General features: G+C 38.1%; 1 protein-coding gene across 1 annotated transcript in view; it reads left to right on the top strand.

The window, feature by feature from the left end:
• The window catches only part of LOC108713626 (probable serine/threonine-protein kinase DDB_G0277449), a 34,710-nt gene that overhangs the window by 6,693 nt on the left and 12,734 nt on the right, over window positions 1-15,283 (top strand). Inside the window, exons 3-6 of the mRNA XM_041591028.1 lie at window positions 393-558; window positions 3,171-3,365; window positions 4,157-4,312; window positions 5,296-5,402. Of these exons, the coding sequence (XP_041446962.1) occupies window positions 3,185-3,365; window positions 4,157-4,312; window positions 5,296-5,402 (444 nt within the window). The 5' untranslated portion in view covers window positions 393-558; window positions 3,171-3,184. The remainder of the gene's footprint in view (window positions 1-392; window positions 559-3,170; window positions 3,366-4,156; window positions 4,313-5,295; window positions 5,403-15,283) is intronic.

Here is a 15,283-nt window from a genome sequence, read left to right as displayed (position 1 = left end):
ATTAGAGTGAATGCCTGTTAGGGGCCAAATAATGTATAATATGTGGAATTCCAGCAATATATCTCTAGTTGTAATGGAAAGGGCATCCTGTCCTGTTCACGTCACATCTTAAAAAAATCAAATAATTGGATTTCTTCAAACTGCATCCTACTCCATATCAAACAGCTCCCCTATATGTTTCTCTCCTTAGTATGAGCCTCGCTGATTACTCCAGTATCTTACCAGCCCTTATACAGTGCCTATGCAAAGAAAACAAATTAATTTTTCTTTAATTTTGAGGTGTCCTTTATAGAATATAGAATAGGAGAGAGCTATACTGATTGTTGGCAGAGCAGCCACTAAGTGACATATAGCTGTTTTGCAAAGTTGTAACAATTTTTTTTCTTTCATAGGTGCCCACGGAGAAGAACAATAGCAAAAATGGAGACCAGGTCCAAACAAACAAAAAAGGCCTTTGTATTTCAAGAGCCCACCTTAGACCCAATGAATAGTGACTTTCTACGGCATCTTACAGGAATTTGTGGGCCTGATGAAGACTGACTGCAGACAAGGCACAAGGTTCATTAGATAACAGTGTTGCAGCTGGTTAGATGATGCAGCCTCCAAATTGAGTTCCAGTTAGTGATGTCGCAGTTGGTCTTGTTGAGTCAGAAGTAAGGTAGCGTAGAAAGCAACCAGCTGTAAATAAATCAAGTTAAGTAAATGCTTCTTATTTGCACATTCCAGGAAAAAGCAATTGTCCCAGTGAAATGACCAACAACAGATTAGTTGCAAAGAGAGGGAGATAAAAACTGATAGAAGTATTTCACAAGGATGAGAGGGAACTGGACAGTAAATACACTGACAATGATCAAAACTAAAAGATCAGTCTGCATTAAGGGGTAGTTGGTAGAATCAGTAAAATGAAACAGAGCTGAACAAGTGAATATGGTTTCCAGGCACTGGTCTGTCACTTTGGCTGGTCTCTCTAGACCCACAGTATGATCCACACTTTGTCTCCTGGGTCAAGTCGCGTCATCCAGATTTGGCCCAGCACATTGATAGCCAAAATATTCCAGAGATCTGCACATTTATCAACTTCACCAAAAAAGTAGATCATACAGTGGACAGCTTAACAGTTTGCTTGCTCCCAAGACAAGAGGATACTGTTTCATACATTCAGAGGATTGCTTATCTCAGTATACATACAGTTCATATGTACATATATATCCACATTCAGAACCAATATTCATTCACATCTATCAGACTTCTAAGATTTGAATTTCTTTTTAAATTTCCACCCCTTTGTTCAGTCCAGCCACGATTACTCCTTCTGATTGGAGGTGTTCTATAGAGAAGATAACTTAGCAGGCCCTGCCCCACATGTGCAGAAATTTAGTTTTTATGGTTTTCAGTGGTTTCGTAACAGCCTTAAGTTGTGGTGAGATCCAAATTATGCAAAACCCCAGGTCCTAACTATTTATTATAAAATATCCCACACCTGTATTATAGAAAATTGTTGAAAGACCACAAAATGTTCAAATGTCATCTGAGAGCTAACAAAGTTCAACTCTTGGGATAAACAACTTTATAAAACCTCTGGTTTTATTTTATTATAGACTAATATTTTGATTTTTTCCTTTGCTTAATGTACATTCAGGTTCAGATTTGTGGGAAATTCACAAAGGCCCAGGCTTTGGGTAGCACAATATTTGGGGCAGCATGCCATCCAGCCTCCCATCCAACCTCCCCAAATCCTGCACACACTGAGGACTGGGCACACAGGAGATTTTAAAGTTTGTTGAAAACTCGTGGTCCCTATGGCCGATGGAATTAAGAAAAGTGCAGGTGCATGAGCACTCGAGGATGGGGGGTTGGGGCAGTGGGAGAGGGGAACTTGGGCCAGCCTTGGGATGTTGGAAATATAAATCCAGCACTGTGTACAGACTGTACATTTATTGAACAGATGCTTTCTGGAGTTGGAAATTAGGCATGCTAAAACCAAAAGGTCTTCTTGAAAACTGAAACTTGACTTGTTGTCAGTTGTTATTGTTATGTTTGTGTCTGCAAATTAATATCAAATCCTACATACAATAGGGATAGTGTCCTGTTTGGTTTTTAGGTTGTTGAATAGCATGTTCATGGTTGTGGTGCCTGAATTTATCTATCTTGTTATCAGTCATCCCTTCCTCCTCTACTTTATGTAAAAATGTGCGCAGGCGTACACAGGGCATACATTTATTAGACTGGGCAGAGATCAGGTGCATTGTAGAGACAGGCAAAATTTGGTGCCTGCAAACTGCATTAAATGCATATGGATGTTGCTTGATGTGCCCATAACTAATCAATGCAGGAGCATAGAACATCAATATAATTGGCTACCTTTCCTCATAATAGGTACAGGTGTGTGTTTAAGGAGTCCCCAAATATACACAAATCTTTATGTATGCCCATTATAGGTGGTGCAGGCAGCTTAGCTCTTAGTTCATCCAAAGCATGCAGGGTTCCTTGCCTCAACATGGCACCATACCATGACACAGAATAATAATTATACCTCTATAATAATTTTTTCTTTCAATTAACAGTCAAGCAGGCATGTGAGGGTAATTAACCCAACTTGATGTGCATTTATAATACTGTATGTTAATAGTCAGTGGTATAATGAATGAAAACTACATTTGGCCATTAATATCTGTGTATGTTAAGCACAGGTATGTTTCTTTGTCCATTGTAGGCTTGCAGCTTAAGTGGCTAATAGGATATGTCCTAAAAAAGCCTAGAGCTGTTATAAACTAAAATAATGTATTATGAATTAGAAACTTCCAAATGATGTACTAATACACAGATTGACTCTGAATGACCATGGCCCCTTCCTCTGCTTGTACAGGGAGACCTACATTGTACCCATCCCTACACACAAGTTGTATAGAAAGGTAGAAATGCCCCCTTGTTTCTGTAAGTGAATCCAAAAGAATATTTAACTGCTTAAAATGATTAGAGGATATAAAAAATGGAAAGCTGTGTAATGTTTTCCGGTAAACAATCATACACAGCAGCATGCACACGGCCAAACGTCAGTTGCTAAATGACCGTTGGTCATAGAGCTGTTACTCTACTCAGAGCTGTCTAAGCGTGTAGTAGTGTTTCACAGCGTCTCCCCAGCGATTTTTATATTTTAGTAATTTTTTCAGTCTATTCATCAACTATGGATAGATCCCCAAATTCTCCTGAATCCCGTGGGCTCACGAGGAAGAGAAACATCAAGACAAAGACAAAAGGGGCACATAAAAAGATCAAGCTTATGGGAAACAGCATGGAGGAGAAAAGCTTGTGCCACGTAGAGCAAGAGGAGCAGAAGAGAGAGAGAGAGAGGAAACCAGCAGAAGGTAAGACGGACCAGACTAAACTTGATTTTAAAATATAATCCATAACTCATCCTTCCTAGAAAGTTCCTTGTCCCCTGCTTGTTTGTCAGTTGAGCTCAGCCTACAGTTGGAAAATCCCATCTGCTCTCCTAGTTACATTTGGAAATCCATCTAAAGGGATATCATGATGTAATTTGAAGGATATTTTCTACTCTACTCTTTTTAGGTTGTTTACTAACACAGGTTATAAAAATCACCAAAATCCCATAGCAGCTAATCAGCAAGTAGGTTTCAACGGTCACCTATAAGTTAGAATATGAGTGCAAAGATCTGATTGTTTTTGTGGGCAACAGCACTGGTGATATTTCTATCTTTGCTAAAAGAGCAGCCTTAATGATATATCCATGGTAGTCTACTCAGTCAGGTAACCTATTTGTGTGTATAATTTACCCACAGTAAACAAGTGTTTACCCAAAATCTCATCCAATTGACTCTTGGTTTGAAGTTCATAAGTAGGGGAGACTATTAAAAAAAATGCTACATTTGTAAAAAATCTTGTCACCTAAGACATCCAATGAGCAGATAGCATTTATTTCTTATCTGTTTAAAGACAAACAACTAATTGCATGCTATAGGTTACTATAACTGACTGAACTTTATGTATTTTATTATATATGGGGTAAGAGAGCCAATGGACATTCTCCACAGATCTTATTTGCCCTTCAAGCTTAACCCAACACCCACTGCTCCATTTCCACATAGGGGTCTATCCTACAGTGTGTGAGCCAATGTCACCTTTCATATATCTGTAGCTCGTCAACTCAAGAAGAAAAGAAACTTCAACGATGAGAGAGAACAGGAGTCAAAAAGGATCAGAAAAATGAATAACATCGAGGAAAAGAACTTGCATAGCTCCAAAGCACATAGTGAGAAGAAGGAGAAAACCAGGACGGAAGATCCAGAAGAAGGTAATGAAATCTGGTCTAAAATTAATTGTAGAATATACTCCCTAAAAGGTTTTATTGCCCCTGGTAATGTCCATTGCAAACTCCACATGGTGCATATAAGACAGTGTTAACTAAACTATGGCTTAGGCCTCCTAATGGTACCAGAGCACTGGACTTAACCTAAAGACCAGATAGCAACCAATTAACTTTATTTTCCAATATCCTATTATGGCTGCAGCCATCTAATATGCCTATGTGCTATTGCCCTTAATACGGTATTTGAGCAAGACTAGTCTAAGGTCAAGTTTGAGTGAGATTTGGGGTATAGTTGCCATAGTTCTTTTGAAGATAAGGTCAATAGATTATATGGAAAAAATCAGGGACTCTTCTAATAAATACACTGATTTTATGTACAGTACTTGGGGGGAAATGTCAGGGCTGCCTCCATGTATAATATGCATAAATAGGAATTAGCTGTCACTGTGCTCATTGGAAGGATTTTGGAGGGACAATGTGGATTTAATTGGCTTTAGAACTCACAGCACCCCTCTTCCAGAACTCAAACACCCCCTCCCTACTACAATAAGTAGAATGCTGGAGGCAATTTATCTATGCAAAATTAGGAGTGGGAATATGGAAAATCATCAGTAGGAGCCTCACAAAGCAGGTAGTAACAGCTGCAGTCTCAGTGAAATTCAGTGAATTCTGGTAGGTGTTAGTGGTGACATGGGGGCATCACTGAAAATGCAGAATGGAGCCATAGCCCTAAGACACCTTGTGAGTGTTATAAATAGGGAACGCCGTATAAGAAACAGCTTGCACATATTCATCTTATATACCATGTTCCAGTCAGATATGGTATTTCTGCAACTTCCTTATACATTAATAGCTGGATGATTAATACAAAATCCTTTCCTTTCATCCTCTCAACACCTCAGAAATGTGTCTTCCAGTATATGTTAGCAAATCAATGATTAATATCCTTTCCTCTTCCCCCCCCCAAGGAGAAAGTGGAGCAAAGAGGCCTTGTGTTCCAGCTCAAAGGCCCAATCCGAAAAACATCACCAGCTATCAGTTCCACAAGAATCTTGGGAAAGGAAAGTTTGGCAAGGTGAGGATTTGAATTTTATTTATTAGCTTTTAATAGGATACACCAAAGAGAAACTAAACATCACATCACAATCTTTGTTAAAGTTTGTGCCTACATTTTTCATAACTGACTAGAACTAGACTACAGCTCTGGGTCCTGTCACTTCTTACAGACTGAGGGACCATACTCCAAAGCCATGTGTTGAATGTGTATACTCTTTGGAAATGTTAAATACATTTTAAAGGAGTTGTTCACTTTTAGTATGACGTAGAGAGGGATATTCTGGGACAATTTGCCATTGGTTTTGATTTTTTATTATTTGTGGTGTTTGAGTTATTTATCTTTTTATTCAGCAGCACTTTAGTTTGCCGTTTCACCAGGTTGCTAGGGCCCAAATTATTATAAAAATGTAACAAGGGTAACGGGATAGGTAAAGAGGAAAAGAGTTCCAGTGTGACAAAAAATGTAGGCAGTAAGGTAAACTCACCAATAACATCAGGGGGACTAGGTGCTCAAGCCTCAGACCTCCAGCTCGGGGAGGTAATGCTAGACATGTAGATTTCAGTGGTAGACTGGCACAAACTGGACTTCACTCCAAAAATAGATGCAAATTAAAAAAGTTTTATATATACAAAAAGGAACATCTCAGAGGGAGGCCTTATGAGTTTCGTGCCTTCTGGGCACTTAGTCATAGGCTAGGGATATTCAGTACAACCAGTGAAATTTAAATGAAAAAACAACAATCAGAGAAGTTATCTGGTTAACCAATCAGAATGCATATATATGCCAGTCACTAATGTTAACCAGATCACTTCTCTGATTGGTGTTTTTTCATTTAAATTTCACTGGTTGTACTGAATATCCCTAGCCTATGACTAAGTGCCCAGAAGGCACGAAATCTACATGCCCAATTTATTATAGCAACTATGCACTGATTTAAATGAGAGACCAAAATATGAATAGGAGACGACCTGAATAGAAAGAAAAGTAGTATGAAGTAGAAATAGCTTTACAGATTATTTATTTTTAGATGGGGTCAGTGACCCCTATTTGAAAACTGGAAAGAGTCAGAAGAAGAGGAAAAACAATCAAAAAAGGCCAATTGAAAAGATGCTTAGAATTAACCATTCTATAAAATACTAAAAGTTAGCTTAAAGGTGAACCACCCTTTTAAAGAATTACGTTTTAAATGTGTTTTCCATAAGTAAAGTATTTCTTTTGGCGATATTTCCCCTTAAAAACAAAATAGAAAATCAGAACTTCAGTCAATGTGGATATATCTTTGTTAGAAACATTATTTTTTCATGTCCACTCAAATACAAATAAGGATTTTCTTATACATATAAATATATATGTACACACATATATATATATATATATATATATATATATATATATATATATATATATATACATACACACACACATATATATATATATATATATATATATATATATATATATATATATATATATAGGTGATGCAAGGATCAGCACACTCATTTGTAGAAAAGCAAAGTGTATTTTATTTCAACACAGCATTGTGTCCAACGTTTCGGTTCCTCCTGGGAACCTTTATCAAGGTTCCCAGGAGGAACCGAAACGTTGGACACAATGCTGTGTTGAAATAAAATACACTTTGCTTTTCTACAAATGAGTGTGCTGATCCTTGCATCACCTGTATCATTAATTTGATCCTGCACCTCAAACTCATACAAGTATCGAGTGCTGATACCCACAGGACGCATATATATATATATATATATATATATATATATATATATATATATATATATATATATATATATATATATATATATATATATATATAAAACCAAGTGATACCGGTACTCTCGAAAAATAGTTCATGTGCCTGGGTGCAGAAACCAAATATTCATCTATTCCAATTCAAAAGAGCTCCACACTCACAGGTTTTTTTTAAAAAGTAAAAAAAAAATTTTTATTCCAAAGTTACAGACTGACATTTTGACCTCTACACAGGCCTTTCTCAAAGTAACTGGTTAACACTTAACATGCATTATATACATGATATGGCGGGAAAACAGCAGTAATTGATGACATAGGGTAATCGTCACAAATAGGCGACTACATCAAAACATACTATCCTACCTAACTTAAATAACTAGAGCTCATTGATGGATTCCATTAAAAATAATTCATCTATTTCTTGTGCCGTTAATAAATTAAAAGCATTAATTTAAATAACTAGAGCTCCTTAGTATATTATATTTTAAATATTTCCTCCATTTCATGTACGACTAAAAAAAACTAAAAATGTAGGTTAAAAACAAAACACTAAGTAACCATCTTAAAGTTTTTGACACATTATACCTTAAATTTCACACACAATGTTGCATATGTTACTACAGTGTAAATCTTTGAGGATGTAATAAGTAATGGTGTCTCGTCCTGTCCCTGTGGTTTATTCTCATCCCCATCTAATAAAGTCGTGTTTGCCTTCCATTGAACTTATGACCCTCCCTTCACACCTTATACTACCGATGTAGTGACCCGTAGGGTCCCTGATCTCCAACTCTTCCTGTCTTCCCAGCCTACACCTATCTCCCCACTAGGATGTCAAACGCTAAGCGGGTCCATTTAACCCATCGTACCCAATAAAGTTTACCCAATCGTGTCAATACAGCTCAATAAAGAAACAATATGTCTGAGTACCTATTTGTAGCAAATAAAATACAAATAGTTACTCAGACACATTGTCTATTTATTGAGCTGTATTGACACAATCTTTTCTCAGTATTTTCCTTCATCCTCGATTTTTTTGTTTTGTATTTCTTTTTACAAGTTTTCATACATCCCCCACGTCAATGATGCTTAATGATGTCACCCACGTACCCTTCCCGCCACTGGGGCTTTAAAGTGGTTGCGGTCATTTTGTTTAAGTACTTTGAGAAAGGCTAGGGATCCAGCCGAAACGTTGGTTGTTTTTGTCAAATAAACACTTTTTCTTAATTTATAAGTTGTGTGAGTGCGAGCCTCTGTTGTGCCTGCATATTATTGTCCAAGCTTTTTGCACCCAGGCACCCCATACCTTTACACAAGCTGTGCCAGCATCCCACTACGTGTGTGTGTGTTGCTACGCAAATAGACATTATCAATAGTTTTCCAAGGGAGAATGAGTGCACACTGGGAACCTTTAAATTGGTTATTTTAAAACCATAATTTTATTTGAGTTAATTAAAAACAGGCCGACGTTTCGGTCCACTTCTAGGACCTTTTTCAAGACCATAAATGTTTAAAATCGACACTTTAAATAGACAAAAGAAAAGGGAGGAAAAGGCACTCACCCAATCATGTGCACCAGATCGGAGTCATGTGAAATTAGAGAAGAAACCAATCACCAGCATATATTGTTACCCATGTAATTAGAATAAAGCACGGAAAAAAAACCTGTGGAAAATACCAAAAAATAAATAAAGATAAAAACATCACAGAGTCAATTACAGAGAGACAGAAACCTGCATAAGCTCCTCTGTTATAATTTGTAGATACATAACAATAGAACTTATATACATTGTATCAACATAATCAGCAATGCTAAACAAAATAACTAAATTACCAGGTAAAGGGCACAGAATGTAACAAAATGTAGCAGATCATTATCTCACCTCTGCTGTAAAAAGCATGTTAAGGGGCAATTTTCATTCAGGCCTAAAGGGGCCAGAGTATTTAACTTTTTATCCAAAAAACCTTGCGTTGGAGTAGAATATTAGAACGATCTCCTCCCCTTCTAAGTGGTGGAATATGATCGATCGCAATATTTTTAGAAGTAGGAAGTCTATGGCCATGTTCCAGGAAATGTTTCGAGATCGATGAGCGTCTATCCTAAGCCTGAGAGTCAGGTCTGTTTTCCCGACATAGGACAACGCACAAGGGCATGTGATAAGATATAGCACATGCGTGGTATTGCATGTAATATGATGTCTAATCTCCAAACATTTACCAGTATGTGGGTGTAAAAAAGATTGGCTAGGGGACATGTAGCGACAGGAGGTGCAGGTAGGGCATCTGAAGCAACCTTGTTCTGTTACCTAGCTAGGTCCGTGGTTTCGTGGTATAGCAAAGTACAGGGTCATTTTTAAATAATAAGTCCCTCAAATTGGTACCCCTTTTATAACATACTCTTAAAGGATTTGGAATAATCCTGGCTAACTCATTATCCGCCAGGATAATGTGCCATTGTTTTTTAACAAACCTACCCATGTTCATCGTACCATGGTTGTACCTACTGCTAAACACCCCTTGCTATACTCAAAGCTTCATTTAACAACTTGTCAGTGTAACCCCTGTCTCTAAAACGATTCCACATTTCAGTCAACTGTAGTTCACGATTATTTATGGTCGAATTATTCCGCAAAACCCAACAGAATTGAGAAATTGGCAAAGACTTTTTCATTGAATTAGGATGACTGCTTGAAAAATGTAAAAAAACATTTTTATCAGTAGGTTTGCGGTATATTGTGAAATCGACTTTAGTACCATTTAAGGTGAGAGCCACATCCAAAAAGTTAATTGTGTGGGGATGTATATCATAAGTAAAGCGCACTGGGCTCGCAAACGTATTTAATTCTGAAACCATCTCAATAAACTGTGCTGTATATATATATATATATATATATATATATATATATATATATATATATATATATATATACACATATATATATATATATATATATATATATATATATATATATATATATATATATATATATATATATATATATATATATATATATATAGTTCAATGAAGAGCCAGCACTCACAAATAAATCATTGATATGCCTGGGTGCAGAGTCAAAATTGCGTACATGTCCATAGAAAATGATCCGCATTCACAGGTCTTAAGAATTCAACATAATTTATTGTTTAAAAGGTAAGGACTAAAGCTTCGGCCTATCTTAAGGCCGTTCTCAAAGTGAGAAAAAAAGGCCTTAGGATAGACCGAAACATCAGTCCTTACCTTTTAAAAAATAAATAATGTGGAATTATTAAGACCTGTGAGTGCAGATAATTTTCTATGGAGATATATATATATATATATATATATACAAATTGTAAGACTGTTGCACACACTTCAAAAGAGGATAATGCCCTGGTGCCAACAGAATGTATATACAAAATCTGTAGAAGAAAAGCTGTTGCACGCAAGGGACTCTTATCTGAAGAAAAAATATAAGCTTTATTTAGATCGACGTTTCGACCCTCAATGGGGCCTTTATCAAGATACATACAACTGGTTTATCCCACACATTTATAGCCACATATGTGCACTCCCCCCACACAAGCCACCCCTACCAGAAAGTGTCCAATTTCAAGCCAACAAGTCCCATGATCCTCATTGGGACGGTGATCAGTGCTGCCACCTAGGGGTAAAAACATAAAAATATCCAAAATGTATAAAATTCACTATTTAAATTTAACAGATAAAAACAAATTCAGCGTTCGTCTAAAAAGGATACATAGGAACAGTATTCATTTAGACCCTTAGGGGAAACGGTATTAAGTTTCTTATCCAAAATGTTTCCTTTTGTAATAATAGGCGACCACGGTCGCCTCCTCTTCTTGGAATGGGGATAGTGTCTATACCCATAAATCGGAAAGTTGGAGGACCATGACCTTTTTCTAGATAGTGTTTGTATAGGGGATATCGGTGTGTCCTTTCTCAAAAGCTGCCCTTAGGGATGATCTATGATTTCCCATGCGTTCCCGGATAGTGTTTTGGGTTTTACCTACATAGGTCAGTCCGCATGGGCATATTATAATATAAACTACATGCGTAGTAGTGCACGTTATGCGATGTCTGATTTCTATCTGCCTGCCAGTGTGTGGATGATAAAAATATTTACCTGTAATCATGTTCCTACAGGTTGTACAACCTGCACATCTGTAGCATCCATTTTTAAGTGGCGCCAAACGTAAGGGGGTCACATTATAGCATTCTAAGGGGTCTGTGGGCATCAAAATATCTTTGAGGTTCTTCCCTCTTTTGAAACCCCACAAAGGTTTTTGTTTTACAGTATCTGGCAAGCTATTATCACTGGCTAAAATCGACCAGTTTTTATTAACAATGTTTTTAATAACAGATGTAGCTGAATTATACTGAGTAGTGATTACCATTCTTTTCGGACTATTTTGTACTTTAGATGTTTCTCTAGGCGTGTAATTCAAAGCTTTATTCAATGCTCGATCTAGGGTTGTACTACTGTACCCCCTTTCCAAGAATCGATCATATGCTTCTTTTAACTGTTTTTCACGCCAGTCACTGTTTGAATTATTACGAATAACTCTCAAAAATTGAGAGAAAGGAACGCTGTCCTTGGTTGAAGGTGGATGGAAGCTGTTGTAATGTAAGATAGTATTTCTATCAGTTTTTTTGCGATGAAGTTTATAGCCCAATCCACCTTCTTCCATTAGGACAGAGACATCCAAAAATTCTATGTCCTTATCACCAATTGTAAGAGTAAATCGTACCGGTGTGTCTAGACTATTTAAGTCTGCCACCATATTTTCCAAAGAATGCCGGTCGCCCTGCCACAAGATGAAAATATCATCGATATAGCGATAATAGCTGGTGATATTTGATTGGTATTTGGGCATTATATATCTGTTTTCGTATAAGGACATATAGCAGTTGGCATAGGCAGGTGCCATGGCAGCACCCATGGCTGTGCCCTCTTTTTGTAAATAAAAACAGTTTTCAAAACGAAAATAGTTATATTTCAAAGTCAATTCAAGTAAATCACATAAAAATTCCACAGGTGGACCCTCGTATTCTTCAGATGTCTGTAGCACTGTTCTTACTGCCTCCACTCCATCATGGTGGGGAATGATGGTATACAGGCTACTAACATCTAGTGTGGCCAAAATGAGGTTTGGATGGGAAAATTTGATTTTATTAATAAAGGATAGGAATTGAGGGGTATCCTTTAGATAGAATGGTAACCTTTGTACAGGCTTCTGGAGATAGAAATCAATAAAAATACCACAGAAATAAAACAAGCTATTTCTAGAGGACACAATTGGACGGCCTGGTGGATTTATAGTACTTTTGTGAACCTTGGGGAGACAGTAAAAAATTGGACAAATTGGAAATGCAGGAAGTAAGAAATTATACGTGTCTCTGGAGATCCATTGGCGGTCCATGGCTTGGTTCAGAGTATCAATCAAAATTCTTTTATATTCATTTACTGGATCACCCCGTAATTTCTGATAGATTTTGGAATCATTTAATTGTCCCATAGCCTCATTATGATAATCTTTATAGTCCAAAACGACCAACCCCCCACCCTTGTCCGCAGGTCTGATGATAATTGAATGGTCTTGTTTAAGGGTTGTAATGGCCATACGTTCTTCTTTAGTTAGGTTCACATGTGCCTTGTTGGCTCTATTCAATTTAATGTTAGTTTCAAAATCAACCGTTTGTAGGAAGGATTTAATGCTATTATTATTTGTAGTTGGGTCGTAATTACTTTTAAGTTTCCATTTGTTAAAGGTTATGTCTGTATTGGAGTCACCAAATTCTTCTAACAATCTCAGTTTACGTCCCAGCTTATATTGTTCAATGGACCAATCAAATTCGTTAAACTGTACAGTGGGGATAAAGCTAGCCCCTTTGGAGAGCAAAGAAAACTCACCATTTGAGAGCGTGTGATGTGAGAGGTTGAAGATGGGAATTATCGTTGGCTGCGTGGTGGACGACCTCTTGTTTTTTTGCCCTCTACGTGTCCTCCTCTTTGGCCTATGGGGCTGAAGATAGGTGCTGTTGTCACGCGTTCCTGGGAGGGCGGCTGGTCGGAAAAAAGACCCTTTTGTCGTGTGATCATTTGGGTCTGTGGTTTCGGAGCCTCGGCGCCGCCTGTTGCGGTGAATTCCACTTCCGATCCGGAGTCGCCGGAAGTGACGTCACTGTTGAGCGTCAGTTGGCGTCTACGTGTGCTATCGTGTGACCGATTGAAGCGGCGTTGCCTCGGTTCCCCTCCACCACTAAGCCAGCGGTAAACTCTATGGTGGCTATAGTCTTCGTCCACAATGCGTAACTTTTCTCTTTTAAACCGTAATAAATCTGTTCTGTAGTTATCCACTGTTTTCTTTAAGGTGTTTAGCATTTCCGTATTACTTGTATCATTAAGGGCAGTGTTATTGGAAGTTTCCACGCTTGCCATTTCCTTACGTACTTTGGTTAATTCATTGCCAGCCTCTTCGATGACTAGGACCATTAAATCTAGGGAGCATCTGTTTAATACCCCGATCCACTTGCGACAAAAGTCTGGATTCGTGCGGCCAATCGTGGGAGTATTCCGTATCCGAAATCCACGTGGTATTTTCTTTGCACGGAAATAGTCGGACAAAAAAAGGCCATGCAGGTCCAAATCAACTTCCCGTTTTTTTAGGTTTAGCAAACTTTTATAAATATCTTTCATGGAGGTGTCACCTCCATGAAAGATATTTATAAAAGTTTGCTAAACCTAAAAAAACGGGAAGTTGATTTGGACCTGCATGGCCTTTTTTTGTCCGACTATTTCCGTGCAAAGAAAATACCACGTGGATTTCGGATACGGAATACTCCCACGATTGGCCGCACGAATCCAGACTTTTGTCGCAAGTGGATCGGGGTATTAAACAGATGCTCCCTAGATTTAATGGTCCTAGTCATCGAAGAGGCTGGCAATGAATTAACCAAAGTACGTAAGGAAATGGCAAGCGTGGAAACTTCCAATAACACTGCCCTTAATGATACAAGTAATACGGAAATGCTAAACACCTTAAAGAAAACAGTGGATAACTACAGAACAGATTTATTACGGTTTAAAAGAGAAAAGTTACGCATTGTGGACGAAGACTATAGCCACCATAGAGTTTACCGCTGGCTTAGTGGTGGAGGGGAACCGAGGCAACGCCGCTTCAATCGGTCACACGATAGCACACGTAGACGCCAACTGACGCTCAACAGTGACGTCACTTCCGGCGACTCCGGATCGGAAGTGGAATTCACCGCAACAGGCGGCGCCGAGGCTCCGAAACCACAGACCCAAATGATCACACGACAAAAGGGTCTTTTTTCCGACCAGCCGCCCTCCCAGGAACGCGTGACAACAGCACCTATCTTCAGCCCCATAGGCCAAAGAGGAGGACACGTAGAGGGCAAAAAAACAAGAGGTCGTCCACCACGCAGCCAACGATAATTCCCATCTTCAACCTCTCACATCACACGCTCTCAAATGGTGAGTTTTCTTTGCTCTCCAAAGGGGCTAGCTTTATCCCCACTGTACAGTTTAACGAATTTGATTGGTCCATTGAACAATATAAGCTGGGACGTAAACTGAGATTGTTAGAAGAATTTGGTGACTCCAATACAGACATAACCTTTAACAAATGGAAACTTAAAAGTAATTACGACCCAACTACAAATAATAATAGCATTAAATCCTTCCTACAAACGGTTGATTTTGAAACTAACATTAAATTGAATAGAGCCAACAAGGCACATGTGAACCTAACTAAAGAAGAACGTATGGCCATTACAACCCTTAAACAAGACCATTCAATTATCATCAGACCTGCGGACAAGGGTGGGGGGTTGGTCGTTTTGGACTATAAAGATTATCATAATGAGGCTATGGGACAATTAAATGATTCCAAAATCTATCAGAAATTACGGGGTGATCCAGTAAATGAATATAAAAGAATTTTGATTGATACTCTGAACCAAGCCATGGACCGCCAATGGATCTCCAGAGACACGTATAATTTCTTACTTCCTGCATTTCCAATTTGTCCAATTTTTTACTGTCTCCCCAAGGTTCACAAAAGTACTATAAATCCACCAGGCCGTCCAATTGTGTCCTCTAGAAATAGCTTGT

Source organism: Xenopus laevis, chromosome 4L, assembly GCF_017654675.1.
Source record: "Xenopus laevis strain J_2021 chromosome 4L, Xenopus_laevis_v10.1, whole genome shotgun sequence".
Lineage (NCBI taxonomy): Eukaryota > Metazoa > Chordata > Amphibia > Anura > Pipidae > Xenopus > Xenopus laevis.
The sequence above is the reverse complement of the archived record's forward strand: the minus strand, read 5'-3'. Positions and strand labels throughout refer to the sequence as shown.